Source organism: Neurospora crassa, linkage group VII (assembly GCF_000182925.2).
Source record: "Neurospora crassa OR74A linkage group VII, whole genome shotgun sequence".
Lineage (NCBI taxonomy): Eukaryota > Fungi > Ascomycota > Sordariomycetes > Sordariales > Sordariaceae > Neurospora > Neurospora crassa.
Window position 1 is genome coordinate 1,280,541 of NC_026507.1, and position 27,457 is coordinate 1,307,997.

At 49.8% G+C, this 27,457-nt stretch overlaps 7 protein-coding genes across 11 annotated transcripts; 2 read left to right on the top strand and 5 right to left on the bottom strand.

Moving 5' to 3' along the window:
* Positions 1–2,671: 2,671 nt before the first annotated feature.
* On the top strand, positions 2,672–4,701 carry NCU10014 (hypothetical protein). Its single transcript, XM_952969.3, has 2 exons — positions 2,672–3,110; positions 3,172–4,701. The coding sequence occupies exons 1-2, from the start codon at positions 3,020–3,022 to the stop codon at positions 4,350–4,352; spliced, it is 1,272 nt and encodes a 423-aa protein (XP_958062.1). The 5' UTR covers positions 2,672–3,019; the 3' UTR covers positions 4,353–4,701.
* A 51-nt stretch (positions 4,702–4,752) lies between these two features.
* On the bottom strand, positions 4,753–7,402 carry NCU10015 (methanesulfonate monooxygenase). Of its 3 annotated transcripts, none has more exons than XM_011397006.1 (4): positions 6,994–7,402; positions 6,274–6,904; positions 5,858–6,216; positions 4,753–5,794 (listed from the first exon to the last, which is right to left on the bottom strand). In XM_011397006.1, the coding sequence occupies exons 2-4, from the start codon at positions 6,321–6,323 to the stop codon at positions 5,037–5,039; spliced, it is 1,167 nt and encodes a 388-aa protein (XP_011395308.1). In that variant the 5' UTR covers positions 6,324–6,904; positions 6,994–7,402; the 3' UTR covers positions 4,753–5,036. The 3 variants fall into 3 exon arrangements, with proteins under 3 accessions (XP_011395308.1, XP_011395309.1, XP_011395310.1); XM_011397007.1 differs by lacking the exon at positions 6,994–7,402 and having other exon boundaries at positions 6,274–6,328; positions 6,515–6,628; XM_011397008.1 differs by having other exon boundaries at positions 6,274–7,402.
* On the bottom strand, positions 7,373–15,543 carry NCU15835. Of its 3 annotated transcripts, none has more exons than XM_011397040.1 (4): positions 14,695–14,952; positions 13,386–14,355; positions 11,272–13,326; positions 7,373–10,172 (listed from the first exon to the last, which is right to left on the bottom strand). In XM_011397040.1, the coding sequence occupies exons 2-4, from the start codon at positions 14,052–14,054 to the stop codon at positions 9,177–9,179; spliced, it is 3,720 nt and encodes a 1,239-aa protein (XP_011395342.1). In that variant the 5' UTR covers positions 14,055–14,355; positions 14,695–14,952; the 3' UTR covers positions 7,373–9,176. The 3 variants fall into 3 exon arrangements, with proteins under 3 accessions (XP_011395342.1, XP_011395343.1, XP_011395341.1); XM_011397041.1 differs by lacking the exon at positions 14,695–14,952 and adding an exon at positions 15,308–15,543 and having other exon boundaries at positions 8,487–10,172; XM_011397039.1 differs by lacking the exon at positions 7,373–10,172 and adding an exon at positions 10,256–11,111.
* NCU10016 (thermophilic desulfurizing enzyme family protein) lies at positions 7,434–8,885 on the top strand (the record flags this gene model as incomplete). The annotated part of the gene is made up of 2 exons (XM_952971.1): positions 7,434–7,747; positions 7,835–8,885. 2 exons carry the CDS (start codon positions 7,434–7,436, stop codon positions 8,883–8,885), a joined length of 1,365 nt encoding a protein of 454 aa, XP_958064.1.
* A 3,052-nt stretch (positions 15,544–18,595) lies between the features above and the next one.
* Positions 18,596–20,148, bottom strand: NCU10019 (hypothetical protein; the record flags this gene model as incomplete). The annotated part of the gene is made up of 5 exons (XM_952974.2): positions 19,939–20,148; positions 19,478–19,850; positions 19,261–19,378; positions 19,113–19,180; positions 18,596–19,047 (listed from the first exon to the last, which is right to left on the bottom strand). The coding sequence occupies exons 1-5, from the start codon at positions 20,098–20,100 to the stop codon at positions 18,596–18,598; spliced, it is 1,173 nt and encodes a 390-aa protein (XP_958067.2). The 5' UTR covers positions 20,101–20,148.
* Positions 20,149–21,019: 871 nt separating this feature from the next.
* Positions 21,020–23,294, bottom strand: NCU10020 (methionine synthase). The gene has a single exon (XM_952975.3). It carries the CDS (start codon positions 22,471–22,473, stop codon positions 21,316–21,318), a length of 1,158 nt encoding a protein of 385 aa, XP_958068.3. The 5' UTR covers positions 22,474–23,294; the 3' UTR covers positions 21,020–21,315.
* Positions 23,295–24,913: 1,619 nt separating this feature from the next.
* On the bottom strand, positions 24,914–27,293 carry hgt-1 (high affinity glucose transporter-1). The gene is made up of 3 exons (XM_952976.3): positions 26,634–27,293; positions 26,107–26,558; positions 24,914–26,048 (listed from the first exon to the last, which is right to left on the bottom strand). Exons 1-3 carry the CDS (start codon positions 27,129–27,131, stop codon positions 25,337–25,339), a joined length of 1,662 nt encoding a protein of 553 aa, XP_958069.2. The 5' UTR covers positions 27,132–27,293; the 3' UTR covers positions 24,914–25,336.
* Between the last annotated feature and the right edge of the window lie 164 nt (positions 27,294–27,457).

The window sequence follows — 27,457 nt, forward strand, 5'->3', positions numbered from 1 at the left end:
ATAAAAGTAAGTGAATTTTCAAGTTGAGAAGTAATAAAATTATATTATTCCCTTTCAACTAGTCTTTAAATAATCCAGGATTGATTTAGACAAAAAATAAAAACCTTTAAGCTATATATTATATATATTCAAAGATATGATATACGTCTTATATATTAAATAGAAATAAAATCCATTTCAGAATAAATATATATATATATGAAATAGTAAAATATATATATAAATATATATATAATATTATATATTATTAAATAAAATAAAAGTCGATTTTTAAAGATTATATATATACAAGAATTTTTAAATTAAATTTTTTATTCTAAAAGGTAAATTGTAAATAATCCCTTAATACCAAATATAATGTATTTATTTAATTCTTTAAAAGTATTTGTGTATATTGGTAATTTATATTAAAATTATATTAGTTATATTTACTTCTATTATATTTTGAATTTAATTTCTCAGTTCTGAAGCCTATTATATTAAATTATTTATATTCTTATAAAATATTTTCTATCTATTTATTAAAATAAAGATATTTCTTTTTATATAAACAGAATTAAAATAGTAATAGAAGATTTTAAATATACAATTTATAATATTATACTAATTTGTTATATTTAGATAATGATATTAAAAATACTAAGAATTTGATAAGAAGCTATAGATAAAGAATTTAAAATTTATATAATTAAATATATTAAATTAAAATTTACAATAATAAATAATCCTATTAAATTAAATAAAAAAATGGAAATACTATAAACGTGAAGTTAATAAATATATAGAACTAGATTTTACTTACTTTATTAAAAATATATTTTAATACTTATTAATATTTCTTAAAAATAATTTTGATATAAATATAAGTAGATTATTTATAAGTTTTAAAGTAATGAAACTAATATAAACCTCTTTACTATATAGAGAATAATTTCTAATGAATATTTCTATATACTTTTTGATTTCTTAATAATTAATTTATATATATAATAAGTATATTTGATATTTATATTAATAGCAATATATAATAATCAAAAATGAATATACTATAGAATTATATATTAATATAAGCCCAATTTTATATATATAAATTAATAAATTGGAAATTGATTTATATAGCTAATAATTATATTAAAATAATCTTAACATAAGCTTTAAGGTTAAAAGTATAACAATTAATATAGAGTTATTCATTAAAAAAAATGAAATCTAAATATATTACTTAATATATTATAAATCAATTTATATTTTTAATAGTTATATAAAGTATTTGTGAAAATAGGAAATTTAGGGTAAGTATAAATAAATTAATTGACAATATACTAAGAAATATATTAAAAGTGACTTATATTTTCAATAATTATATTATATATATAAAATAATATAAAGTATTAAGTAAATAAAAAATAAACTATAATATATTATATAATACTGTCTATATCAAATTACGCCCGGAATTAATATATTAATCATTTATATTTATATGAGATTTAAAATAAATATATATCAATTTCAAATTTAATAGTTATATTAAATATTTATATTAATTAAATATATAAAGTACAAAGTAAATAAAGTATAATTAATATTAATAATATACTATATATAGAATTACACCTAGAATTATTATATTAAGTAAAAAGAATTTTATATAAGATTGAAAGTATTTATAAATTAATTTCTAATATATTAAGGAGAAAGAAAAAGAAAATTAATTTGTAATATATTATATAATATATTATTACAAATGAATTTATATTTGGAAAATTAGTATTGAATATTTATATTTATATAAGATTCAAAGTATATATAATTAATTTCTAATACATTAATTAACATATTAAAAACTAATTTACATTCCTAAGAATTATTTAAAATATTTAGATTAATATAATATATTAAGTCGAAAGAGAAAGAAAAATAATTTATAATATATTATATAATATATTATAAATTAATTTAAACTAACAATAATTATATTGAATATTTATATTTATATAAAATTCAAAGTATATATAAATCAATTTCTAATATATTAAATAATATATTAAAAATTAATTTATATTCCTAATAGTTATCTTCAATATTTACATTAATATAATATATTAAGTAGAAAGAAAAATAAAATTCATTTATAATATATTATATAATAAATTATAAATGAATATATATTTGTAAAAAGTATATTGAATATTTATATTTATATAAAATTCAAAGTTTATATAAATTAATTACTAATATATTAAGAAATATATTAAAAAGTAATTTACGGTTTAAATATTTATTTTAAATATTTAAATTCATATAATATATAAGGTAAGAAGTAAATAGAATACTATATACTTACGTACTTGATAGAAATTAATTTTTAATATATTAGAAACTGATTGTAGAAAATTAAGTTTTTGAAAGCTAAACCTAAATAAGTATACATTATCATATTATTGATATTAGCTTGTGGTAAGACAGCACAGTACCAATTCTCATTTTTGTGTACGTTGAAGTCCTCCGATTGAAGGCCGAGGTCAGTCTTGGCGTGTCTTGGCGCCTTCTTGGCGCTCCGATTGAGGGCCGAGGTCGAGGGCATGTGTGAGGTGAGGTAGGTCCTCGCTTTCAGCCGCCTGGTGCAAACACTCTCACACTATTGAATTCTTCAATCGGGCTATCGATAGGCTTTCGTAGCTCCGCGAATGGTAGCCCTTGTCAAACACTGTTTGTGTGGGTTTTCTACCGGTTAGCAAATTATCATCCATTTCCGGGACCCAGTAGGGGCTTCAAAATGGTCGAGGCTTGCGAGGATGTAGAGAGCTGAGGTAAAATGATAGCGCCTCGAATAGTCAAAATCGCACGATGGACAGCGTCAGAGGCAGAAAAGACCTAGAATGGCAGAATACCTACCTACAAAAGGGGACTGAATCCCACTTGGTCAAGTCCTGTCTGTGTCGGGCTCGGGTAACGGTCAGCAGAGTAGTTCCTCATCTCACCCTCGTCACTCTTTTGAATTATCACCATCATCACGATGAAGACCTTGGGACTTTTCGCTCTCTCGGGCGCTGCCCTCTTACAAGGCGTTTCAGCTGCTTGTTGTCGCAGTAATACGTGCTTGAAAGGTAAATCTTCTCCCTTCCATCTCCCTTGCGAGTCCGAATCTCGTCTAACCATCATCCTTAGCGGTTGCCCTCGCCGACACCGGACTTGCCGATTGCTCAGCAAACCTCGGCACCGTCACCGTGACTTCCACCGCGGCCGCAACTACCTCCACCGAAACGGTAACTACCACGGTGGACCAGGTCACCGAGTTCACTTCCACAACTTTCGATCTGTTCACCGAAACTACCACGGAAACCGGATTGACAGAGACCCTCTTTCACACGGAAACGGTCACATCCACCGGACCGGTCCAGACGGACACGGTTACGCGCACCTTGACTCAAACCCTCACCACCACCTCGACTGAGCTGGCCCCCGGTGTCACCTCAACTGCAACATACTATCTCGCCGAGCCGACCGTCTTCCGTCGGACGGTTGTTGCTGCTCCCTCTACCCTGCCTGAGTATGCGTCGGCCGACTGTGCCGACTGGACCAAGTATGTCAAGGCATGCAAGTGCGTGGGTGTCGAGTTGGCCACCGTGACGGTAACCGTCTCCGCTGCCGTCGAGACCGAAATCGTGACTGTGATGGTTCCCGGTGAGGAGGTGACAGTTACCGTCCCCATGACTGTTTCCAGCACCCAGACCGCCATCGTATCGGCAACCGCCACCGACGCAAGAACCGTGACCGAAACCGTCACAGATGTGCCCGACAGCGTCACCGTCACCGAGACCGTCTCCGCCACCTCCACCGTCACCGTGACCACTACGTCGACGCCCAGCACCGTTGTGCCGCTTACTTGCCAGCCTACAGGCTACAACTTCCTGGTTTCCACGCCATATACTTCTGCGACGTCGGGGGTGAAGAGCTTGTGGCTATGGGGGCTTCAAAACCAAGTCCTCTGGGTAGGCTACGGCGGCACAGGAGCCCCCACGCAGCTGGCGGCTAGCTGGACTCTGGACAGCAACGGTTCTGTCCAAGGGCGCGGCACTAACAGCATCCTGTATGTCTCGACCGGTAGTTCGGCTGCCTCGGTGCAGGTCAAGATGGGCGACAGAAACTCTGTTGACGCCGGCGTCGCGGCCGGTTCGATGGCTAGGATCAAGGGCTGCGTCGACGCAAGCACTGGGCGATTTACCGTCTCGGCGGATGGACGGCACAACCTCGTGCAGTGCGGTTCTCAAATATTCATCTCCAGCGGCAACGGGTCCGATGCGGGAAGCAATTGCATCCAGGCCACTCCCACGGTTACTCCTGTCTAACCAGTCTGGATTTCGGTTGGTGTCCGTCATGGAGAGATGGACGGATGTCGCCTGGCCCCGGTGAGGCTACTCTAGCTCATCAGGTCTGCATGCCCGATTGTCTGGTCAGAATGGCGGGGAACTGACGAGTACGGGGTCAATTATCCTGTACCTTGGTCCATCCTAAATCCCATCTGGCTTGTGTTGGTTAGCTATGGACTGCTGCTCGTCTTGTTTTCTTTAGTTACCTCACTTACCTAATTTAATGCCAACTCTTATCAACTCATAGTGCCTTTGGAAGAAATAAGTCACCTAAATTCATAAGCAGTGAACTGCCCGAAAGAGGGGATGAGAACCAATGCGAGGGATTGATAAATTGAATGGTGCAAGGAAGAAAAAGGGAAATCCCAAGGTCCGGCGCCTCCTTTATTAGATCAATTACCTCTACCTCATACGTATCTTATCGATAAACATTTCTTTATCGATAAGATGACTGTACCTGCCGTCACTGCCTACCTATTGAACCTGCATGTTTTTTCTTGCATGCTCTGATGTTTTGCAACTCCATCCCATTTAGTTTTGCACTTGCACAGTGCTGGATCGCAGTGTTTATCCCTTTCCTGTCATTCTTGTCATGTAAAGAGGCGGGATCACCGTTGTGACACGACGTGGTCCCTTGATGGTCCGACCATATCCCCCCACTCTTTACTTCCTATAAACATCGCCAGTCCTCTCAATCTCAAACGCCTCGTCCTTTCCCCTCCCTTGCTTCTCAAGCTCTCTCACAAGGGGTATAACATTTTTGCCAAATGCCTCGACCTCCTCCTCATAGTTAAGGAAGCCAGTCAACACCAGGTTGACGCCCAAGCTCTTGAGCAAAACGATTCGCTCAGCCACCTGCTCCTTGGTGCCGATCAGCTTAGTCTTGAACCCATCATTGTACTGCACCAGGTCCTTGAACGTGCTAGTCGCCCACATGCCCTGCTTGTTGCTTGCGCTGGCTCCCGCGTTCTGGACCTCCTTCTTGAAGGCCTCCACAGCCTCGACGTCGGCTTTGCCCTGGATTTCTTGAAGAGTGCGGATAGCCTCCTCCTCGGTGTCGCGGACAATGACGAAGGCATTGACGGCGAACTTGACAACATTCTCGCGGCCGAACTTCTTGGCGCGCTCCTTTACGTCTGCGACCTGCGCCCGGAAACCCTCAAGGTCCATGCCGTTCATAAAATACCAGTCGGAAACCTCAGCGCCGTTATTCTTGGCGTCATCCGAGTTGCCGCCCTGAAAGATCTCGGGGTGCGGGCTGGCGATGGGCTTGGGGCTGAGCTTGTAGTTGCGGAACCGATAGAAATCGCCGGCGAAGGTGAAGCCCTCGTCTTCCGGGGCAGTCCAGATGCCACGTAGACACTTTATGAACTCGTAGGAGCGGCGGTAGCGCTCGGCGTGGTCGAGCCACCATTCACCGACTGTGGAGTACCATGTGTTATTCTCGTCTTACCACTTGAGCTTATATGGGCTTTTTGACCTACTAGCATGAAACTCGCTCTTATTCCATCCTGAAACAATGTTCACAGCAATACGTCCATCGGTGTAGTTGTCAATGCTAGCCACTTGCTTGGCGACGACAGCAGGATTCCAGGGACCGGGAAGGATAGCGGCAATGACCTTCAGCTTCTCGGTGTGGTGAAGGAGAGCTTGTGAGAACGAGACAGACTCGTGCTGGGACGCGGCACTGTATGAGGCAGTGAAGCGGATCTGAGTGAGAGCGTACTCGAAGCCGACGGACTCGGCGGTACGGGCATAGCGGACGTTGGACTTGAGATCCCAGCCCGTGTTCTGGGGAATCTTGGAGACGACAAGACCGCCGGAGACGTTGGGTACCCAGTAGCTGCTTTCAGGTTAGTACCGGCTGGCCGGGATACAGAAGAATGTGAAGGTGGTTTACGCAAAGAGGAGCCGGTCAGGGTCGCTGTTGAGTGTGCTGGCGTCGACCATGGTATCTGTTTGGGCGTGCTTGGCATTAGTATCTATATGCTTTGCTTTGGGAAGCTAAGATCGATATGTTTCATGATATTTGTTCTTTGAGAAGTGCAGCTCAGGGGCTAGAAAAATCTGCTTGAAAAGGGAAAGGGTCTTGGCTAAAAGGGCGAGGCTCGATATTCCCCCTCTCAGCTCAACTGGCGTACACATAGCTGGCGTCTTGTAGTTGCACCACATCACTTCTGAATTTGTTTGATCATCATCTTGTGTGCGAAGTCGCTTTTCGGGTCTCGAGCTGCCGTCGGTCGGTTCTCACAATATTGCGACCAGATGACGCCATGTGAGTCGCAACCCATCTCATCACGAAATGATGGGCTTGGCGCGGGGAAATGTGGAGTTGGACGATCGGTCGGTGTTGTCGTGGGTTGTGGTTGCGGTTTCGGGATGCATGAAAGGCGCAATAAGCTATAATGTTGGTGATGAAGAGATCCCCTGTATAAGAGGCCTTGGGGTGTCAAGATGTGAATAGCGCATGAACCGGTTCTGGTCTGGATCGGTCCCAAAGCGGGTTGCCGCGAGAAAGCTCTTGTTCCCGACTTAGTTTGGAAGGGAGCATTGATGAGATGTTATCATCCGTTGGACTGATTGCACAATACTGACCTGCATCTGGTGAGGAAACACTCACCAATGACGAGGCTCTAAGAGCAAGATCAAAGACTTAGTGTGACGATGACCTGCGAGAAGCCTAGATCGTAAATCCCTGGGGTCCGAAAGCGGTGATATTTGGGTACAGAAAACCCGAAAGCCAGGTCGACATCTCGAAATTTAGCTTCTCCCGGGGACATGGGATATCGAGCTTCCTCCTTGCTTGCGAAATGTTGATGTCTGAGTGCGCAATCCTGAGAAAGGAAGATCACTGGAGGAAGGAGCATGTGATGGCTGCCAGCCAAACCTCTGTAGCGTCAAAAACAAGATAAAACTTATAATGAAAGGCAAACCGCCATCTCAGCCGTCGTCGTCGTCGTCGTAGACTTGTGACACTCACATCCTTTTCATTACCAAAACTTTGTCTGGTGACCCCTTCAACTTGTCCCATCTCACAACCATAACATCATCATCAACACCATGGCTTCCTCCCAAAACAACCAGGACACCGCCCATTCAAGCAGCGACCCGTCCATCTACCAAGATTACGAGTCTAAATGGTCAACGCTCCCCTCCGACTCGGCAGGTTGGGTCCAACGCGCAAAAGATGTGGCCGCAGTTCTTGCCCCCGACGCCGCCGCCCGTGAGAAAGCCAACAGGACTCCCCGTGCCGAAGTGGCTCTCCTCAAACACTCCGGCCTACTCAAAATCCTTGGTCCAAAGGAGTACGGCGGCGGTGAACAGCCATGGAGCGTGGCTTACCAGGCGATTCGGGAAGTCGCCAAGGGTGATGGGTAAGTAGAATGCCCCGAGTTCACCACCTTACCACCATCAACAGCAGCCATCGAGGGCGTATGCTGACAGACTGACACCTCAAAAAGCTCAATCGGCATGCTGCTAGGATATCACCTCCTCTGGGCTTTTTCCTCTTCCATCCTTGGCACCCCCTCCCAAATCACCAAATGGACTGCACTCATCACGTCACAAAACCTCTTCGTCGGCGGTGCCGTCAACCCGCGCGACAGCGACCTCGTCATCACCGCCGACCCGAACAACTCGGCCAAAATCATCTTTAACGGCTCCAAACACTTCACCACCGGCGCGGCCGTCTCGGATCTGATCGTGCTTGAAGGCTCTCTCTCTTCCTCCTCTTTCCCCGAGTCTGGCGGCGCACACATCTTCGCCTACGTACCCACCACCGACCCCGGCATCACCTTTTCCTTCAACTGGGACGCCATCGGTCTCCGGTTGACCGAATCGGGCTCAGCGCAGATCTCCAACGTTGTCGTCTCCTGGGAGGACGCGTTGGGCTGGGATGCTTCCACCAAACAACCCCTGCCAGACATCCTAGGCGTCCCCTTTGCCACTTTGTTGCTTCCCACTATCCAACTGGTCTTCACCAACTTCTACCTCGGCATCGCGCTCGCGGCTTTGGACCGAGCAGCTGCTTACACGCGCAAGAGCACACGGCCATGGCCGTACCTTTCAGGCGGCGAGCGCGAAACCGTTGCTCCCGCCGAGAAGGCAACAGATGAGTTTTATATTTTGTCCACGTACGGTACGCACCACGCCCATTTGTTGGCGGCCACGGCGCTGGTTGATCAGGCCAATGAGCGGCTTTCTGGTCTTTTTGCTGCTTATGCTGGTAATCATACCAGAGATAACCGGGGGGAGGTGACGGCGCTGCAAAGAGGTGAGATAAGCGAGCTGATTGCGGCTGCAAAGATTGTGGTGACGGACGTCGGCCTTAAGGTGACAACTGATGTATTTGAGGTGACGGGGTCAAGGGCGACGGCGAGTAAGGTCGGCTTGGATCGATTCTGGCGGGACTTGAGGACGCATACGCTGCATGATCCGATCGCGTATAAGCGGAGGGAGGTTGGAAGATGGATGCTGTTGGGGGAGATTCCGACGCCTACTTGGTATACGTGAGCTCTCGGCCGACGCGATTCATTAGAGGAAGAAATAATGGAAGAAGGACGATATGACCGCAAAGAGAGAACCCTAGCGACTGCAAAGAAGTTGCTTCGGTGGGTCTGAATGCTAGAAATACAAACTTAAAAACAAGTAAGGGATCCGGCACCGGTTTACCTCCACCCGCCCATCGTCATCGTTCCGATCATGACAGTGACCGTCTTGTGTGTATCTGTATCTCAACTACCTCTACCACCAACCAACAAGAACCAAGCGACATATATATCATCTCCAGGGGTATGGTGTGGATCAGCGTGCTCCGGTTGGCCTGCTGACAAAGATTTCCTCCGCCTCGTCGTCATCCGGATCCTCAATACTTGTCCTCCTCTTCGCCTCAACCGCGCGGTTGATCTTCTTGCCGTCCTCGCCGATAACCAGATCCTCCATTACAGCATCCAGTTCCTTGGGCTCCTCTGTGATAGGAACACCGCTTCTAGGGCTAGCATTTTCCTTCTGCCTTTCGGAGCCCTGTTCGCCCGTCGAAGACGTCGTAACCTCCCTCTCATCCTTCTTGCCGAATCCAGGAGTAGAGAAAGGCCACAGATTACCAAACGGACTGCCGCTTTTGCTCGGATGGACTGGGAGCGGCTTGACCAGGATCTTCTCCCGCGCAGGGTCGATGCCAGAGACCGTACGGCCCGAAGTAGGCGACTGCTCCGAATCTTGGGCGTTGCCTTCAACCTCAGGCATGGCAAAGTCTCCAAACTCTTCGTCGTCGATATCATCCACCACTTCATCTCCGTCAGCCCCATCATCAGATTCGCTGTCGCGCCCATCCCCGAATCGTTCTGCGTCCTGGCTATCACCGCTGCTCTTGTTCTTCTGTCCACCGGGAACCATACCGCGCCACCAGGACCCACGATTCCACGTACTACCTCCCAAGCCGTTATGGGCTGTGTTATCCAACTCTCCATCATCGCTACCAGACCCATTGCCATCGTTGTCCTCATCCTCGTCCTCTTCATCCTCAAAGGGATTCCGGAGGCTATCGCTGGCTGACTCATCTGGGAGGCTGAATGTACCAGAACCGGTGGAATTGTCGGCCTGAGCCGAGCCGCCCTCTTGCCCGCCATTCGCTGCAGCTTCAGCGTTGCGCTTGTTCATAGCTAGCCTGGCAGCAAGTTGGAGACGCGCACGAGAAGGAGGAATGTTAAGCGGGGGAGGTGGTGGCGGGGGCGGTGGAATCGAAGGTGGATTCATCGAGTTTGAGAGGTTGGCGTTGAGGGGATCGGTATAAGCACGGAACTGCATGCTGAATTAGCATATTGTTCGCATCTGGTAAAGAAACAAACAAAGGGAAACAGTTAGTGGAATGTGAATCAAGAAAACGTGAGCAGAATCGGGCAGGCATAGCGACTGGCAACTGCGTAGTAACACGGATAAAGGGTCAGGAGACAGAGATCATGCCATCGTGCGAAATGTAGGTGATATGCAACGATAGAAGGAACCATGGAAAGCATAAGGGGGTCTTCTTGGCGTTGCGGCACCCTTGGTGTCAGAAAAGAACCGACCACGGCCCCGAGGAAGGGAACCTGATCACGAGTATCCACTGGAGTGAGAAGGAGAAAAATGCGAGGAAAACATGTCCGAAGTTGCTAGCCCACTATGTCCTTGGCGCCCTTTAATCATACAACACCCTCAACCAGAAGAATAACCCTGACAGCTCGGACGTCGTGAAGCAGATGCAGAGCAAGGATTGTTGCCCGAGTCGCGCGTCAGAGGGTTCCGATTGGGGATCGAACCCTCATGATCATATTCGGTCGCTGTCCTCTGTTCGAGAAGGGGACGGAGGAGGAAAGTGGATCATCCGGTTGATTTGAGACAGGAAGTGATTGAGCTCGAGTGCGTCGGTAGGACTTGGTTCTGGCCTCGACCATTGGCCTTCAAAGTCGTCATAGAGTGGAGCGTCGATCTCATCAACACCCCATGCAGGCTCGATAGGGTTCTCCTGGGTGGAAAATTGCGGTCTCACTGGTGATAGTGCTTCGGAGGATCGAACTGGCGGTGGCGAGTTTGTCTGGGTAGGGGGTCGCTGTGCGAACGTTTCCGCTTTCCGAGCAACGGCTGGAGAGCAGCCATCAAAGTCGGCAAGACCTTCTTCGAAGTCTTCATGGTCCAATCCATAGCTGCTTGGGTCGTCTTCGTAGTCTTGTTCCTCGAAGGGCTCGTTGTGTTCGACATCGACTTCGAAATCAACATCCTTAACATGGTGGGCCTCGGCAAGCTCCTCCCCGTCGACAAAGGAGCCGTGGTTGCGTTTGCTCGGTATCAGGGGCTCACTTGAGCCCAGGGGAAACATGTCATGGGGTGGGAGAAGAGATGAGACATAATCAGAATAACCAACCTCATTGTTAACATCCTCCTCGTTGTCCTGTTCCTCGTCCTCGTCCTCATCGCTCGAACTACCAAACCCGCTCATAAGAGTACCGGCGCTGATGGCAAACGGCCCGATTCCATTTCCACCCGAACTGTCCGCAACATCCTGTCCTCCATTCAACCCTGCCTCAGCAAGGGCGTTGGAACCGCCACTCAGACCAAGAGATCCAAGAGCGGAGAGTCCTACGCCAGACATCCCGGAGCCAGAACGGCCCATCAGACTCTCTGGTCGTACACCCCCGAGCACGGCATTATCGCGTGTTCGCGTAGCGCTAAGTGGGCCTTCCACGTATTCGATCCAATCCCGCGCCATGACCTTCTCCAAAATGCTTTCTGTGAGAACGTCGGTTTCGTGGCGCTCCGTAAACTTGACCACCTCTTCAGCAATGAGCGTCAAGTGCCCCATGTATCCCATACGGGTCTTTCTCTCGTTCTCAGATTTCTCGCTGGTGAGTTGTCCACCAATGATTTGGTTGGTGATGTCGGCCGTCTCAAAGAGGCTGATAGCCAGCTTATGGTTATAGCTGTCCTTCATAGGACCGTTAAACACTTGCTGCACAATGTCGTAAACCACGTTGTGCAGGAAGTTGTTCCACGGATAAGAGAAGAAGAAGCTCAAAATCGTGGGGACAACCTTGTATTCGACAAACTGCATCTTAAGGTAGTCGCCAACAACAGGCTCATGCTTTTTGTCGGCCTCAGAAGCGTCGTGGGCGATGGTGGCATCGGGGTCACTTTGTTCTCCACCGGTAGACATCTGACTGGTCTCCGCCTGCTCCTCCTTTGATATGGTGTCCTGGCTAGGCTCCGAGAGGTCTGTTGTTCGGGGGGATGTCGAAAAGAGCGGCGCAGGAGTATCGTCCGGGTGGGGAGACATCTCTTCTGGGGCTACGGGTTTGTCCGAGACGCCGCGAAGTTCCAATTGAGCATCCTCGGACGGCTTGAGGTCCGAATCACTTCCTTCTTTGTTGGCGGTGGTTTCTTCTGTCTTGTTGCCATCATCGTTTTGCCCTTCAGGAGCTGACGCTGTCCTAATTGGCACGGATGCCTTCTTGGTAGGGGACAAAGGCGCCACCACCAGGTTCGGGTCGTCGAACTTGATGGGTGCTGTATCCTCCATGGGATTATGGTGGTCGCGAACACGCAGCCTTGGAGAGCTCAGCGGCTCGTCAACAAAGTCATCCTCGTCCTTATCCAGGAACGACGATGTCGGGCCTGGCAATGAACCTTCAGGAAGCTCCTCGATGCCGTGCGTGATGTCCTCATCGGTGGTATGGGTGACCTCCTCAAAGCCATCATCATCTACCGATGTATTGGTGACCCCCAGCTTTCTGCCGGTATCCGCTGGGGAAGAGTGCGCCGCGCGCATTGTGATATCTTCCGCCGCGGATGGAGGTTCCTGCTCCCGAACAGGCACGAGCTGGCCTTGCGCGCGCAGCAACTGTCGCTGAGCATCACGCTGCGCAATGACTTCTTCGGCGCCTACCTCATTCAGCAAGCCCATGTTGCTGCAGTGGAGCAGCTCAGCCATCAGCTCACATGTCTTGAACCTGTCGAAGCCCAGCGGCTCGATATGATCACCAAACGTGGAAGTGAAGCGTTCCTTTTGCGCTGGGGCGTTCATGATGAGCCTCATAAAATCCGGAATATGGTCGGCAAACATGCGAAGCAAGGTTCCAAGGTAGATCGGGTCGCGGGCCGAGGGGGTCGAGTTGGGCTCGGTTGCCTCTGGGTCGTAATCGGAGTTGTTCTTTCTAATGACTTCGATGACAATGCCCACACCACACGTGAGGGGGTTGCCGCCACCAAGCATGTAATTGATCAACTGCTCCACGCAGGGTCTCGAGACAAGCTGTCGTGTGAGCTCGTTCGGTCCGATGCAGGTCTGTTCATTTTGCGAGGCATTGGCGGAGACAGTAATGATGGCCTTGATGAAATCGGCGGCGGATGTCTGGGTTGCCCAGCCATGTTCTGGGCCGAGGAAAGAAAGCAGAGAGGGCATTACATCCTGGGTATAGAGCCACTGGACGAGTCAACAGTTAGTACAGGAGGAAATCCCAATGCAGAAACTGATCCACCTACCTCGACTATACCATGCCCAGCCTCGGTTCTTTCCAAGCTGATGATTCTCAGCAGCAAATCCATAACCATGGGGCAGTCGACGTGCTTGAGCATATCGGGAACCGCATTATCGAGAGACTTGAGAAGATCGATCATTTCCTCGGTCTTCCTGTCAAACAAGGACTCATTGACCTTGGTAAAGTAACTGGCCTGGAGGGGGTCGAGCGGGGCAGGGCGCTTCAGGAATTGCCAGAACTCGCGCAGCAGGTCTTTGCTCTCCATAAGAGCCTCGAATATTGACCAATTGTCTGACGACAGAATCTCGGCCGCGACGAAGGCATAGCGGTTCCGTTTCTTTTCGACGGCGCTGTCATCATTGCTCGCATCGGTGGCCCGCGATGAGGCGCGGGGTCGAGTGAAGGGTAGGGAAATACCCTTCTGGTTTTCGTCTTCCGCGTCGTCCTCGTTTTCAGCAGCCGCCACGGGCTCCAGCTTGGGCGCGACAACGTATTCTAGCAACCTCTTGAGGACATCCTGGTCACGAAGATACTCGACCAGCTTCGCATTGTGTTGCTTGAGCTCCTGGATCAAGTCGCTCTCATCGAGAAGCTCCTCAAGGGCAAAGTCGCCGCGGTCGAGGATGTTTTCTATTGTGCTGGCAACAGCGTAGCCGCCGAACCGCCAGAACATGTTGGGCGAATGTTATGAGTATGTTGTGGCGCCAGCGGTGAGGGGCACTGACACCGGACACGATTGGGGTAGCTGTTTTGACAATTGTATGCGAGTTCGGGGGGGGGCGGGCATGCGGCGGGGTTGAAAAGCAAGTGGGATGCAAATTGCGGATTGACCGGATTATTTGGCCGTCCAGGTCGGATGTGGTCTAGCCTAGCTCGGATTTTTCGTCTAATGGCGTTGGTCTGGGGAGAAAGTATCGAATCGGGTTATGAGCTTGTTAATCGGTCGGACATAGGGTATCTCAAGGTTTAAAAAACTGCAATGAGGAGTAGACGGCGTTAGCTTGTGTAGCGAGGCCAGGACAGCAAAGGTCCAAGGTAGACGATGATTAGTAGCGATGATGTAAGTTGGGCGCCGAGCATTGCCCCAATCTGGCCAGACTTGGAAGAGGAGCAGGTTCACGAGGAGGAGGATAACTAGGGCAAAATAGGGTTCGCTGGCGACGGCAAGTAGGATTCGGCAGCCTTGAAGATAGGGGCAGCACAGAGTCTCGGGGGGGACTGGAACTGAAGAGGAGCTGATACAGATGCAGGGGGGCACGTGAAATGACTGGCTGGGACCATGTTTGGCGCCCAGGATCGAAGGGTAGAAGCACCTTCTCCAAACCATTTGCTGCTGGGTTTCGAGGCGTGCAGAAAGGAGCAGCTTGCATTTCTCAGCTGAACCAGACCGCAAGCGCAACACGTATGCGCACAGAGGAAGTCCCAGGTAGGTAGGGCAGTTGCTATAAGATGTTTGTTGTCGTCGTTGTCGTTGCTGATGGGGATATGGTAATGATGGTGATGAGGGGCGATGATGGCCGACGACCTGGTGGTTGTGATGATAGATGACGGGGGGGGGCAGGGACGGGAGGGCAGGACGGGGGGCACGGGGCAACAACATCCATCCCACACAAGGACGGGACGGGAGGGCAGGGCAGAGGAGGGGAAGGGAAGTGGAAGCTGCCCGTGCTAACTGCAACCTGCGACAAGCCCTGGCTACCTCCACCTCTGCACTAGTGGTGGCTGCCCTGCGTCGCGGACGGGGGAGGGCGACGGCGGGCACAGCATTGAGGTTGAATTGGGGACTGGACTGCAGTGGCCCGGACTCGGAGGGGGCCTGGCCAAAGAAGGGGGCTTTCGTCGACGGAGCCGGAGGGCGAGGAGGGGTCCCGTATGAAGGGGAGGGAGGGGAGAGGGGGCCTGAAAGGCCAGACAGAAAGCACGTACAGAAATTGAAGTTTTTCAAGTTGGTTGTTGAAGGGAGACAATCAAATCGCAGTACGACCGTGACCTGACTACCACCCGGGTTGAGAACTAAGGAAGGGCGTTGCCGGCATCAAGAATCAACTGAGCGACGGGACAGAAGCAATCGGGACGCACGCGTGGGCAAGTTGGGTTGTTGAAGGATTTGGGCCGGGCAGATTCAGCCGAGATGGAGATGCAGATTCCAGATTCCAGATTTGTTGATGTCTCCGTCCGAGTCAAAATTGGAGGAATGGAGTGGGCAATGCACTGGGCTTGGTCACGCTTGATTACGTCTCGCCTTCTCCACAACACCGGCTATGGGAGCTGCTTATTGGTGGACTGTGCTGGAGTTGGGCGCTTGGGCCAGTCTTGGTCCCGTCCGCGCTTTTTATCGACTGTGAGGACGCCGAACAGGCTCAATGCCGTGTCTGAGTAACCTTTCTTATCGCATTCAAAACATGCCGCTTACTCCACGTCATGTCAAGATAGATCTTCATCGTGACAATGCTGTTCAACATTCAGCTTTTCGACAGTAGTAATAGGGACATTTCAACTCACAGCTTATGCTATATTGTGGCCAACGTCCGTTACAAACATAAAGCCGTCTTGTCTCTGCCCTCGAGATCATCAGTGATCCTCCTCCCTTGCTGTCAACCCCTTCACCAAGTCTCAAGGCAAGCCAAGCATAAGCCACCAACGATCCCAACATCCATCCAATCCTCGGTCCTCCTCGTTTTGTTGAAGGCAATCTGTCGCGCCGCCCATTCGCCACGTTTTTTACCCCTGGCTCAGCACGTGTCGACCACAGATGGCATGCCACTGGCAGCTACCAGCCCCCAGCTCTCGAAGCGCCATTCAATAACAAAGGGATGGAACCTAACAAATACCGTTATCTTATCTTACCCGCGAGTTAGGTACCCGACAGGAACGGATCACTCGCACAATACACCCCCTCTGGTGGAATTCCACCCATGAAAGAGATTCGACAAGGTACTCGAAGGGTCAAATATTATACTAAACATCTTGTTTCTCAATTTTGGTTCAGAAATACCGGTTCATGATGGACACGTCGACGACCGGGTATGACGGACTGGAAGCTGAGACAAGAGCCAAGTGAGATTCCGGAATGACAATCAGGGCAAATATTGTGGGTGATCCTCCAAGTGTTTCAATACTGGGCGATTACTGGAGGCAAGAAACAACAAAAGAAAGGAAAAGCTCGTCCACGGCCATTCAAAACTATTTTGTGAAGCTGACGCAAAAGTGCGTGGGATTGCGATAAACACAACTGCAAAGATGTCAAACATGGCCAACGGCTCGGCAACCTCTATTGCGCTACCGGAAACTGATGCCCTGGCATGTCCCCGGAGAGCCGCTCCCGCGCAAAGTTGAATTCCACAGGCAAAGATGCCGCCGCCCTCGGAGTACCGGACTGTGCCAGTGTAGACAATTATGTCTCCAGGATGAATCGGCAGATGACGGACGCGCTTCTTTACGTGGTAGCGTCTGGTGTCCTCAAAGCGATGGGGAATGATTGATGTCAGGTTTGTGGCTGACTTCAAGTCGAGGTCGCTGCATGTCACAACTCCATTGCGATGCAGTGATTATCAAGAGCGCTAGACACCAGAGAATTAGGCACCTAGACTGCAAATTTGGCTGGAGGAAAGAAAATCTGGCGTAGTCCACATAGGTAATTGGTGCCAGTGTGGAGTTCGTGAAGACGAAAACGTAGTTAATTGTTTTCTTTACACGGGCAGTATACTCACGCAATGTGGAGAGGTGTTCACCAAAATTACTCACCTTGGAAACACACGCGACGAAGAGCGCTGGGGAATAGGTTGGACTATTTTTGTTGGGCAACGGCCAATCCAGGCAGACCTTAGGCACGAGTAACCTCCCTGATGGTAACTTCTGATATGCCAAAGACAATGGAGTGTGCGGCCATGTAGCAATAATGACTAGGATCAGGATACCTATCCATGGAAGCCAGCCAGAGCCTCTTTGTCCCTGGCAATCTCTGGAGCGAGCGCACAGGCGTGAATGAAGATGGCGTAGCAAAACCCGTGATACATGATAGGTGATGGCGATGGAGTGCGGGTCGGCGTCAAAGTGTTAGGTCTTACACTTGATAGAGGGGCAGATCTCCAAGTAGTATAGGTGTAGTAGATACACCACATGCTCTTCAAGGTAGTGTAGGGAAACTCAGATGCATAACCAGAGTGCGAGGTACAATGGCTACATAGGTAAGGACGAAACATGCAACAAGAGTGTATGTGGCCAACGTAGCAAAGCTGGTCTTTGAAGCCCTATCAAACTAACATGCGCTCTGTGAAGCTAACACCAGCCGTGACTGGTGAGTTCAAGCTGACGAAAGAAGCCTCACGAAATGGTGTGACCCACATAGCTTCCGCACAGTTTGCGTCCGGTAGCATAGAAATTGGCAAGGAAGAAGACGGGGGGGGGTTGTGATGCTCCTGTACAGCGTTACGGCAGAAGGCTTAAAGTCTCACCCCCGATCCGTGGCGGCGATTAGAGAGTACGCGAGTATTTGATTGAGGATTAAGTTCGTCAGACGTCGAGAGTGGCGATGGAAGAGACATCACAAAGGGATACTGGAAGAGTCGCGCTAGGGGACTCGTAGGAAACAGCCATTGGCAGGGCTATTGGAAGAAACGTTTGTCGAGTTGTGGGATGGGATGTCGGAAAAGTGGTTCCAATGCCGTCCACTTTGAGCGCCCGGTGAGATAGGATGATGGCAAAAATGCATGCTAGACGAACAAATCCTATAATGGGTATATCCGGTCAGTTGCACATTGAAGATCGAAACAGGGGAAATTTGGATTAGATTTCAAGTAAACAGAGGAACCACAAGTAGGATTGGTCACGACTGTTCGAAGTATCGCGTTCCCTGCACACACCAGGGCAGATTTTGAGGTGAGAAATCCAGACAAGGTGATCAGTGGTAAATTACGCAACGTACATACATTGTACGTATGTATGTACAATGTACTGGCTGTAACATCCACGGAGTGGACATCAATGATACTGTAGGGCTGCATGGGCGGGCCACCCCGCTGCTATGCGGAGCGCGCGAATTCCCCGCAATTCAGGCACAACTAGATTGTAATGTAACATTGACGACCTCCTTCTCAGTCCTCGACAAAACAGTGATTTTCATTTCAATTGCGGACCCTTATGGCAGTCATTGTCAAGCATAGGTATCATTCTGCCTACTTCCACCTTTGCCAAAGCAGCCCGATTTCCAACTGCTCACACATTCGACGGCGGCGGCGGTGACCAGGCTCGGCATCCCAACTCCTGTTCGGAACTATCATCTCGATGTCTTCCAACTGAAACTTCCCTCGTCAGCATGATTCCCGACTCTCTCCACGCTCCCGGCATCTTTGGAGCCTCACGCAGAAATTGCTCTAGAGACACAGTACTAGATCTGACGCCATCATTGGCTTTTGCTTTCAGTTGACACCGGGCAAGGGGCATTTCGTCGTCAGCATTATTAACGTCCCTCCGGACCATTGTTGACTCGGACGTGGCCAGCTGTGTACTTCGGGTCCCATTAGCCTGGCTTGTGGTGTTTCCTGCAGATCGTGCTCGTTTCCTCCTGAAGTAGTCTTGGACCGCCAAGCGGCCAAATGGAATAGAAACGGCGATGATGGCGACTGCTAGCTCGGCAGATTCCCATATGACTAGATCTGCTGCTGCGTCTGGCTCACCACGACGAATTAGTCATGATCACTGATTGCGACAAAGAAAAACAAGGCGAACTGACAGGTAAAATCATTCTCCAGGTCCGAAGCTTTGATGTATGTCGTCTTGATGGCCGCAACGATGCCGGTCCTAAGCATCATCGTCTCATTAGCACAACGATAAGTACCAATGCATGACCAATATTCCCGTCCAGGAAGAAAGAGACCTACAGAAGCCCCAAACTCAAAACAAACCCAAGCACGATCTTTTCAATCTTCTTCACTTGAAGGTGCCAAATGATGCACCAAGGAAGTACCACCAAAGCAAAATCCGTCACTGCTGACCACGCTAGTAACCACCCAGTCAGCCCGTCAGTCAGTCAATCAGGGACTTTTTTTTTTTTTTCTTTTTTTTTCCCCAATCCAAATAGGTAGGTAGACAACTCACCTCCCGAAAAAGACCAATACCGACAAAGCACATTGATATCCCAACAACTCCCCTCCACCATCGGATTCCACCTCTTTTGCACAGGCGTGCACGAGATAAAGATGAAAATGCCCGACAACAGCTTGGTTACCAGCACTGAAGCAGCCACAAACACCAGTGCCCATTTCTGCCATTTCCTTCGGGCGATGTTGTACAGCGTCAGGCAGATGGACGTCTTGGCCAGGGCGATGCCGAAGAACACAAAAGCGCCGCCGATGAAGACGATCCTGGCTGCCGTTATGGCTTCTGTGACACGAGGGATAGTCCAAATGTGCTGACCGAAGCCGTGGCGGGAGGCTACGGCGGTGCAGATGGCGGCGGCGGTGAGGATGAGCTATTGTTCGTAGAGGTAAGTGTGTTAGAGAGGAAACTGGGTGCCATGGTATTTGGGGGGAGGAGATGGATGTCGATGACGAACGTACATAGGAGACACCCAGAAGGAGGTCGTCAACACCTAGCTGCTTGGCGTAGCGGTGCTTGCAGTAGTATCTGAATCCCAGAGTTATGCCGGCTAGGGAAGCCAGTAAGGTGAAAACGATGATCAGGCGGGTGACCGCCGAGTCGGACTCGGTGGGTAAAGTCATTTTGGTGAGTGTCTCTGCTGGATTATGGTGGTCGTAATGAAGGACATCGCTGTCGAGGGTAGGTAGACGGGAGGAGTACGAAGCAGATAGCTTGACGACGACCAACTGGAAAGCAAAAAGGTAGAAAGCCCTAGGTGTTACGAGTCTAACTAGGATTCATCAAAGACAACGCGGGCCTCTTCTTCCATGGCTAGACTGTGATTAGTCTCTTCAGCAATGGATGATTCACAGTACTGATTCATTGAACCTCTTCCTCTCAAACTCTCAGTCACCTCCCAGCTATACCGCCAGGCTTTGTTCTTGGGTGATATTATACCCCGTCAGGATCCATTCTAAACCACGACGCCGTGGGGGCAGCAGGAGGAAAGGTATTAGAAGAAAGAAATGACGGGTTAGGTATGGACTTAAACACGGGTTATCCCGCCTGCCACGTTGATATTCCAGGGTAGTTCCATTGTGACCCTTCATTGTCCAAAAAAGCAAACAATGACCGCTGATCAAATGATGATAATGCATCGGTCCTCAGAGTTACGGTAATGGGTAACGGAACAACGCAAACGAAGGGATGAGCAAGTGCGGACGGGCATGTGCCGGTTTGTACAACATGGAGACAGACGGAATGGCGGTTAAGGTCCGAATCGGCATTCCGCGTCGAGGGAGTACCGATGCACGAGAACCGCTTGAGCTGCTTCGTGTGTTGGCTTTTCCGCACCACAACTTCACGAACGAAGATGAACAGTCCGTTAACGTTGACCAAAGGGTCGTCCGTCATTTCGCATGGAACTACCTCTAGCTGATCATTGCCGGGAATTACTTCCAAACTTCTGGTCTGACTTGCTGCCCGGTGGCCGGGGCTGGGTCGTTCTGCCTTATTACCTCTTGGTGATCTTTGGCTAGGTGTCCTGAATTCAAAATATAAACGTTCAATCAGTGAGATGGTGTTCGAGTGGTGTGGTGTGGTGTGCTACACCAATTACCAATGATATGGGCGATCTTGGTTGATGCATCCTTATCTAATCAGATAGAGCATAGGTCCCAATCGATGATGGAAAAAGCATCGAGGTTTGGTTTTTGCTCAGCTCTCCCATGGAGTCTGTTGCCATCTGCAAGTTTTTTTTTCACTGCTATGTATCTTGAGAAAATAAAAGCGTGGATCGTAGCCAATGCATCCAAATATTCTAATATTTTTTTACCTCTTTCAAACTGAACTGACGCTTACTGCGAGAGATCGTCACCCCAAACCTGCTTGGCGATTTCAACCTCGAGGCGCACCTTGGCCCACTGCTCCTCCACTGTCAAGTCGTTTCCTTCCTTGGTCGAGCTGAAACCGCACTGGTGCGACAAGCACAGCTGGTCCAGGCCCCTGGGGCAGTATGACGCGGCCTCCTTCAACCTCTCGATCATGGCCTCCTTGTCGTCCAGCTCGGCCTTCTTGCTCGACATGACGCCCAATACCACAATCTTGTCCTCGGGCAGGTGACGGAGCGGAGAGAAATCGCCGGAACGCGCGTCGTCGAACTCGAGGAAGTACACGTCGACATTGAGGCCCTTGAAGAGAGTCTCAGCCACGGGCTCGTAGCCGCCCTGGGCGAACCACTGCGAGCGGAAGTTGCCGCGGCACAGGTGGATGCCGATGGTCATGTCCTTGGGCCTCTTGCTGATGGAGGCGTTGATGATGTCGACGCACTGCTGGGTGAGCTCAGCGGGCGTCTTGCCGTGGCGCTGCGCGGCCTCCTTGCTCATGCCCTCGTCACAGAGGTAGGCCAGATTGGTGTCGTCCAGCTGAACGAAGCGGCAGCCGGCGGCGTACAGGTCGTCAAGCTCGGCCTGGTAGGCCTTGGCGATGTCGTCGAAGAGCGGCTCGAGCGTGGGATAGGCGTCGGCGTCGATGGCGTCGCGGCCGCCGCGGAAGTACACCATGGTCGGGCTGGGAATGCACACCTTGGCGGTGACGGTCTGGCTGGCGCCCGAGGAGGCCTTAACCGCCTCCACCTGCTTGTTCACGTAGTTGAAGTCGTCGACCTGGATGGGGTTCGGGTGGCCCAACTTTCCGACAACAACAAGTCGGGGAGGAGTCATGCCGTGCGACGTGACGTTGGTAGACGTGACATGGCCGCGCTTCTCGACACCGGCCAGATGCTGCAGGAAGTCGATGTGGAACCACGCGCGGCGGTATTCACCGTCGGTCACGGACTGGAGGCCGTTCTCGATCTGCTCCCGGACGACGGTAGCAATGTGCTCGTCCTCAACCTTGCGCAGGTCCTCGGCGGTAGCGGCCTGGCTCTCGACCTTTTCACGGGTCTCGAGGATGGCCTTGGGGCGAAGGAAGGACCCGACGTGGTCCGCGCGGTAAACTCCAGCAGGAAGAGGCATGGTTGATTTCTGTGTGTTGGTGTGGTGTCGGCACGAAATAGAAGAGGGTGGGAGCTGCTGAAAGGGAGGGCGGCAGGCAGGGCGGCTCTTTAGCTATATACTACCACTCGGCTGCCTAGCGCCCTACCGACATCCAGTCATGCCAGATCCACCTGTCGTGTCATTTTGGCGAGCAATATGGGTCCAGCCGGCGGGAAGAGGCTCATGTTGAAGGATCTCGGGGTGCGATCATCCAGATTGGGAGGGTCCTGAGGCGAGCGCCGGGGGTGTCGGTGGTGAGATGGACACCGAGATTGGCATTGCCGCTGTGCGGGGTAGGAGGCGATGGTGTTTTGCTGGACGCTGCCGGGGTCGTGGGCATGGGGGAAGGTTTTCCGGGGGAATGATAACCCCCAGCTCTGGAGGGCCCCATCAAACCCCTTCGGCGGCTCGTGATGTCATGTCTGGGCAAGTGGAGGCCGTTCTGGCGATGAAGCTGACTGCCGAAGAAAAAGCTGTGGACGGGAAGCGGAAAGTCGGGAGACTAACCCACCAGCCCACATCAGCGTACCGGCTTCAGTGGGCTCAGTGGAGTCAGGCCTCTCACAAGATAGGGCATTTACATAGGGCAGTGCAGGCAGTCGGGAATGATCAGACGGACGGCATTGCGAGATCGGCTGGCTGAGACGGTTTTCACCACCATGGATTGAGGGAAGGAGAACATCTCAACCACTGCGCGAGAGCTGAATCTTTATATGCTTGATTGCTGGCTGGCCAAATCGGCAGATGTCGTCGTGATTGGAGCCATCACTTCCATTGGTGTTGATGCAGAACTGCATTTCTTTTTCTGTTCAGATCGGGCACTACCTAGCTGTATGGCGTGTATCCCACTTTCCGACGTCGGAAGCCAATGACCTGGATTGAAAAAATTAAATAAAAAATTGGGGGTCCAGACCTGGGTGTGCCTGAATTGCGATGTTGACAGACACCAGGGGCAGCGAATGACCCTGAAGTTCCTCACTTCTGCGCTTCTTCTTTTCGTTGTTTGTTTTCAGTCAGTTCAGTTTTTAGTTCTTGTAGACGCTGCCAACCGCTTTTATCACGCCAATCTTACCTACCCACGGATCGGAACTGAGCCCGTTTTCCGCATTGTGTGTCACCTTTTCTCACCAAAGTCAAGTCAGGGACATCAAAGTGGCTCGCCCGCCAGTCAGACGATCGGTTTCGAAGAGCTGACGATTACTGAAAGCTCCGATAGACGTCCATTGAATACAACAAGAGATGGTTATCACAGGTCTCACCTTCAAGTATGATACCCTTCGAGGAATCAACATTCCGCTGGGCGTCTTCCTCGGTTTTCTTCCACTATCTTTATTTTCTATTTCTTTCTTTCAGTTACCGCTTTCAATTCGCGTTCCCGTCATCCCTCACCTTCACTTTTTTGTCTTATGGTTACACTCCAAGCCAGCCCTCTAGGATTCTCCCCCCTAACACGACGTCTCACGTTATTGAACTACATTTGCCCTTTCCTTGTGTTTCAATGTTCAGTTGCACCCCCGCCAATTGGTGATTCCCGCCCCCGTTTTTTGTTAAGCGCGCACACGTCCGCACTTCCTTTTCAGGCAACAGGCAAAATGCCACGATGCTTGTCTCAGAACACACTCAAAGTCTGGCTTCACATGTTTGGGGTCTGGGTTACTCAAAATCTGTTTTCGGCACTCGTGGAACAATCTGAACCAAATTAGCTTAAGAAGCGGTGTGTTTGGGGTTCTTCTATCAAAATCCCCCGATCAGAGCGCAGCCATGCATGTTCGGTGTCTTATTCGACTGCCTAGGTATGACCAGGCATATTTTTATGTTGTTTCTTTTCTTTCCTTTTTTTCGGAGCACAAGGGCAGCGCGTACATGTCGGACGGGCGAGAGCCAAGAAGTGAAAGTGAGCAAAGCAATGCAGTGGTCAATCTGCCTCTGGCGGTTCCAAGCGGTTGCCGTTCGAACCTTCAATTGACGCATGTGGATTCCTTATCAAGATTTTGCGTTGCGAGTGCGCTAGAGATTGGCCTAGATGCTTGCTAGCGACGGGTCCTGGGGAGCTGCTTGGACGGCGCTAGCGTAGTGCGGAAAACGCCACCGTCTCGGTAGATGCCCAGATCAAAGATGCCTGCTCAGCTGCTTGAACACCGCTCGCCCGTGAATCCGCGAACCGACCAAGGTACCGGGCGATCATGGGGAAGGACGGGAATTGCTGAGACAAACAATTCGCGGATCGCGGTAGTCACCCGAAGGCGTGGAATCGTTGGTGTTGCACATGAAGCGATCATCACTTACGAGCTTGGGGTTGACGAGTCTTGTCACGTTTCAATGGAGGAGCAAGTGCCGTCAATGCGTCTTTGCCAAGGTGTCGTGAACGTCTTGGAAAACCGTAAACACAAGTGTGCACTTCACCACGAGGAGCTCAAAATATGCAGCTGATATCATCAATTAAGTAAGGCTGGTTGGTGGTATAGTTACGGTATCCGATGAGGGTATACCAAGGTATCGAGGATTGACAAAGAAAAGACCACCAACAACAACGACACCAGGACAGCCACCACACACCATCGCCATCGTACACACCCCGCGCAGAGATATCATAAACAACTCTTAGCTTATCCAACCGCATGTACAGAAAAATCATTCCCATCACGCATTTCATTGCTTTCGTACTCGTGCCTGCTCATCAAAATCATTCGCTCAAAATACAACCGCGGGGTATCCATCCTCTTTCTCTGTCGAACGCTGGCCGTGTTGGTCGAAAGCGTGGGTGTCTGTCCATCTTCTCTCTTTTTCTTTTGTTTTCTATTTCTCTTTTTTCTTTCGGTGGTGTCAACGCTCAGCTCATAGCTTAAACCTGCTTCTCAGCAGGTACGTTGAGCATACCATCCTCAGCCGCGTGGGCAAAGGTGGTGCGAGGCTTCCACTTGGCCGAAGTCCTGGGGGTCGTCTCCTCCATCATCTTGTCGACCTGCTCGAGCGAGAGTCCCTTGGTCTCAGGCACGAGGAAGTAAGTGTAGATGAAGGCACAGGTGCAAAGACCGCCCCAGACGAAGAAGACGGACGATTTAAGGTTGCCGCGCTGCTCGCCAACCATGTAAGGGGTGATGACGGCGATGATGGTGTTCCAGAGCCAGTTGGAGGCAGTGGACAGACCAACACCGCGCGAACGGATGGGAAGAGGGAAGATCTCGCCAATCAAGATCCAAGCACCAGGACCCCAGGTGGAGGCGAAGAAGAAGATAAAGATGGCGATGAAGGCAATCTGGGCGTTTACGGCGCTGACATTGTTGGCCATGGACTCGCCGTCGGGGCCCATGTGGGTCTTGTTGAAGCCGACGGTGACACCGATAATGGCGACGAGGAACTGGCAGATGAGCATGCCGAGGGCACCCCAGAAGAGGATAGTGCGGCGGCCGAAGCGCTCGACCGTCCAGAAGGAGATGGGAGTGGAGAAGACGTTGATGATGGTGAAGACCATGGAGATCAAGAAGGTGTTGGAGATGGCACCGGTAGACTTAAGGAAAGGGGTGGAGTAGTAGAAGATGAAGTTGACACCGGTCCTACGTTTTGTTAGCATCATGTCCATCCACCTTTCTTAAGGAGTAAAGAGGAGCTCACCATTGCTGCATCATCTGAAGAGAGGTACCAAGAATAGTCTTGCGGAGGTTGGAGTTGGCCTTCCAGAGAGAACCCTTGAAGCAGTTGGCCCAGGAGCCGAACCAGGTGGTGGAGGGAATAAGCTGACGCTCGTACTCCTCGTTGGCGACGATCTCAGCAAGCTCGACCTGGATGTACTCGGAGTTGGGGTCCTGGCCACGAAGACGGGACAGAGAGCTGGTAGCAGCAGCGAGGTTACCCTTCTTGACGAAGTACCGGGGAGAGTCGGGAAGACACATGAGACCACCGGCAAGGATGAGAGCCCAGATGAACTGGATGGCGATAGGAATACGGTAAGCACCGGTATCCGGCCTGTCCTGAGTTGCGTAGACGACGCAAGAAGCAAGCATAAGACCGATGGTGATGCAGAATTGGTAACCGGCGACCAAGGCACCACGGACCTTGCGAGGGCACTGCAGACATTGAATGAATGGTTAGTTACCTAGTCATCCTGGAAGGAAGTCGGTCACGGGTAAGAGAAGACTTACAATCTCAGACATGTACAGAATGACGACGGCGGACTCGAAACCCACACCGATACCAGCAATAAGACGGCCAGCAACGATAGCACCGAGAGCATCACCAAGACCAGTGATCATCTGGATCACGCAACCAATCAGGTAGATGAGACAGCCGAGAATGACGGTCCACTTGCGGCCGATCATGTCGGCGAGATCACCGGCAATGAGGGCGCCAAAGAAGGTACCGCAGGACAGGATAGAGACGACGAGGGACTGGTGGGATTCAGAAAGCGCATCGCGGACGGGGGAGGTGCCTTCGACGGCATCGATGAAGATCTGCGAGCCGAGAACGCCGTTGATATAACCGGAGTCATAACCGAAGAAGATACCACCGAATGAGGCGAAGGCGCAAATGAGGTAGGCCTTCCATGTGACGGGGGCTTCGATGCGTTCGACATCTTGGGTGTGAGCGAGCCCAATGTGGGCTGCTGTAGGAGCCGTCTCCTTCTCGTGGGCGGACGACATGGTGTTTGTTGTGACTCTTGTGTTTGTTGATTTCCCTTTCTTGTCGTCTGGTTGTCGTTAAGGGAAGAAGCGAAAAGGAGACGAGAGGAGGAAAGAGGGGATGAAGGGAGGTAGATCACTTGTTGATGACACAGAAAGGAAGTCGAGAAAGCGGCTGATGAAAAGGGGGTGAGAAACGGGATGCGAAGCTCTTTATGTAAACTGAGTTTGCATGTTCAAGGTCTTGTATCTTAGTACAGCCCATGCCCGTGGTTACACTCTGGAACCTTGCCGGCTTCCCCATGCCCAAACCACGCATGCCCACAGATTCCCAAGTTGGAGAAGAC

Bases quoted from the DNA above. Each gene is read 5' to 3' on its own strand.
- NCU10014 (XM_952969.3), top strand. From the start codon at position 3,020: ATGAAGACCTTGGGACTTTTCGCTCTCTCGGGCGCTGCCCTCTTACAA. The intron at 3,111-3,171 runs GTAAATCTTCTC...CATCATCCTTAG, and splicing joins CAGTAATACGTGCTTGAAAG to CGGTTGCCCTCGCCGACACC.
- NCU10015 (XM_011397007.1), bottom strand. From the start codon at position 6,545: ATGTGGTGCAACTACAAGACGCCAGCTATGT. The intron at 6,329-6,514 runs GTACGCCAGTTG...ACGCCCAAACAG, and splicing joins CTACAAGACGCCAGCTATGT to ATACCATGGTCGACGCCAGC. The intron at 5,795-5,857 runs GTAGGTCAAAAA...GGTACTCCACAG, and splicing joins TAAGAGCGAGTTTCATGCTA to TCGGTGAATGGTGGCTCGAC.
- NCU15835 (XM_011397040.1), bottom strand. From the start codon at position 14,054: ATGTTCTGGCGGTTCGGCGGCTACGCTGTTGCCAGCACAATAGAAAAC. The intron at 13,327-13,385 runs GTAGGTGGATCA...TGACTCGTCCAG, and splicing joins CTGGGCATGGTATAGTCGAG to TGGCTCTATACCCAGGATGT. The intron at 10,173-11,271 runs GTTGGTTATTCT...TTCAGCATGCAG, and splicing joins AGGAGGATGTTAACAATGAG to TTCCGTGCTTATACCGATCC.
- NCU10020 (XM_952975.3), bottom strand. From the start codon at position 22,473: ATGCCTCTTCCTGCTGGAGTTTACCGCGCGGACCACGTCGGGTCCTTC.
- hgt-1 (XM_952976.3), bottom strand. From the start codon at position 27,131: ATGTCGTCCGCCCACGAGAAGGAGACGGCTCCTACAGCAGCCCACATT. The intron at 26,559-26,633 runs GTAAGTCTTCTC...CAATGTCTGCAG, and splicing joins TTCTGTACATGTCTGAGATT to TGCCCTCGCAAGGTCCGTGG. The intron at 26,049-26,106 runs GTGAGCTCCTCT...AACAAAACGTAG, and splicing joins CTTCAGATGATGCAGCAATG to GACCGGTGTCAACTTCATCT.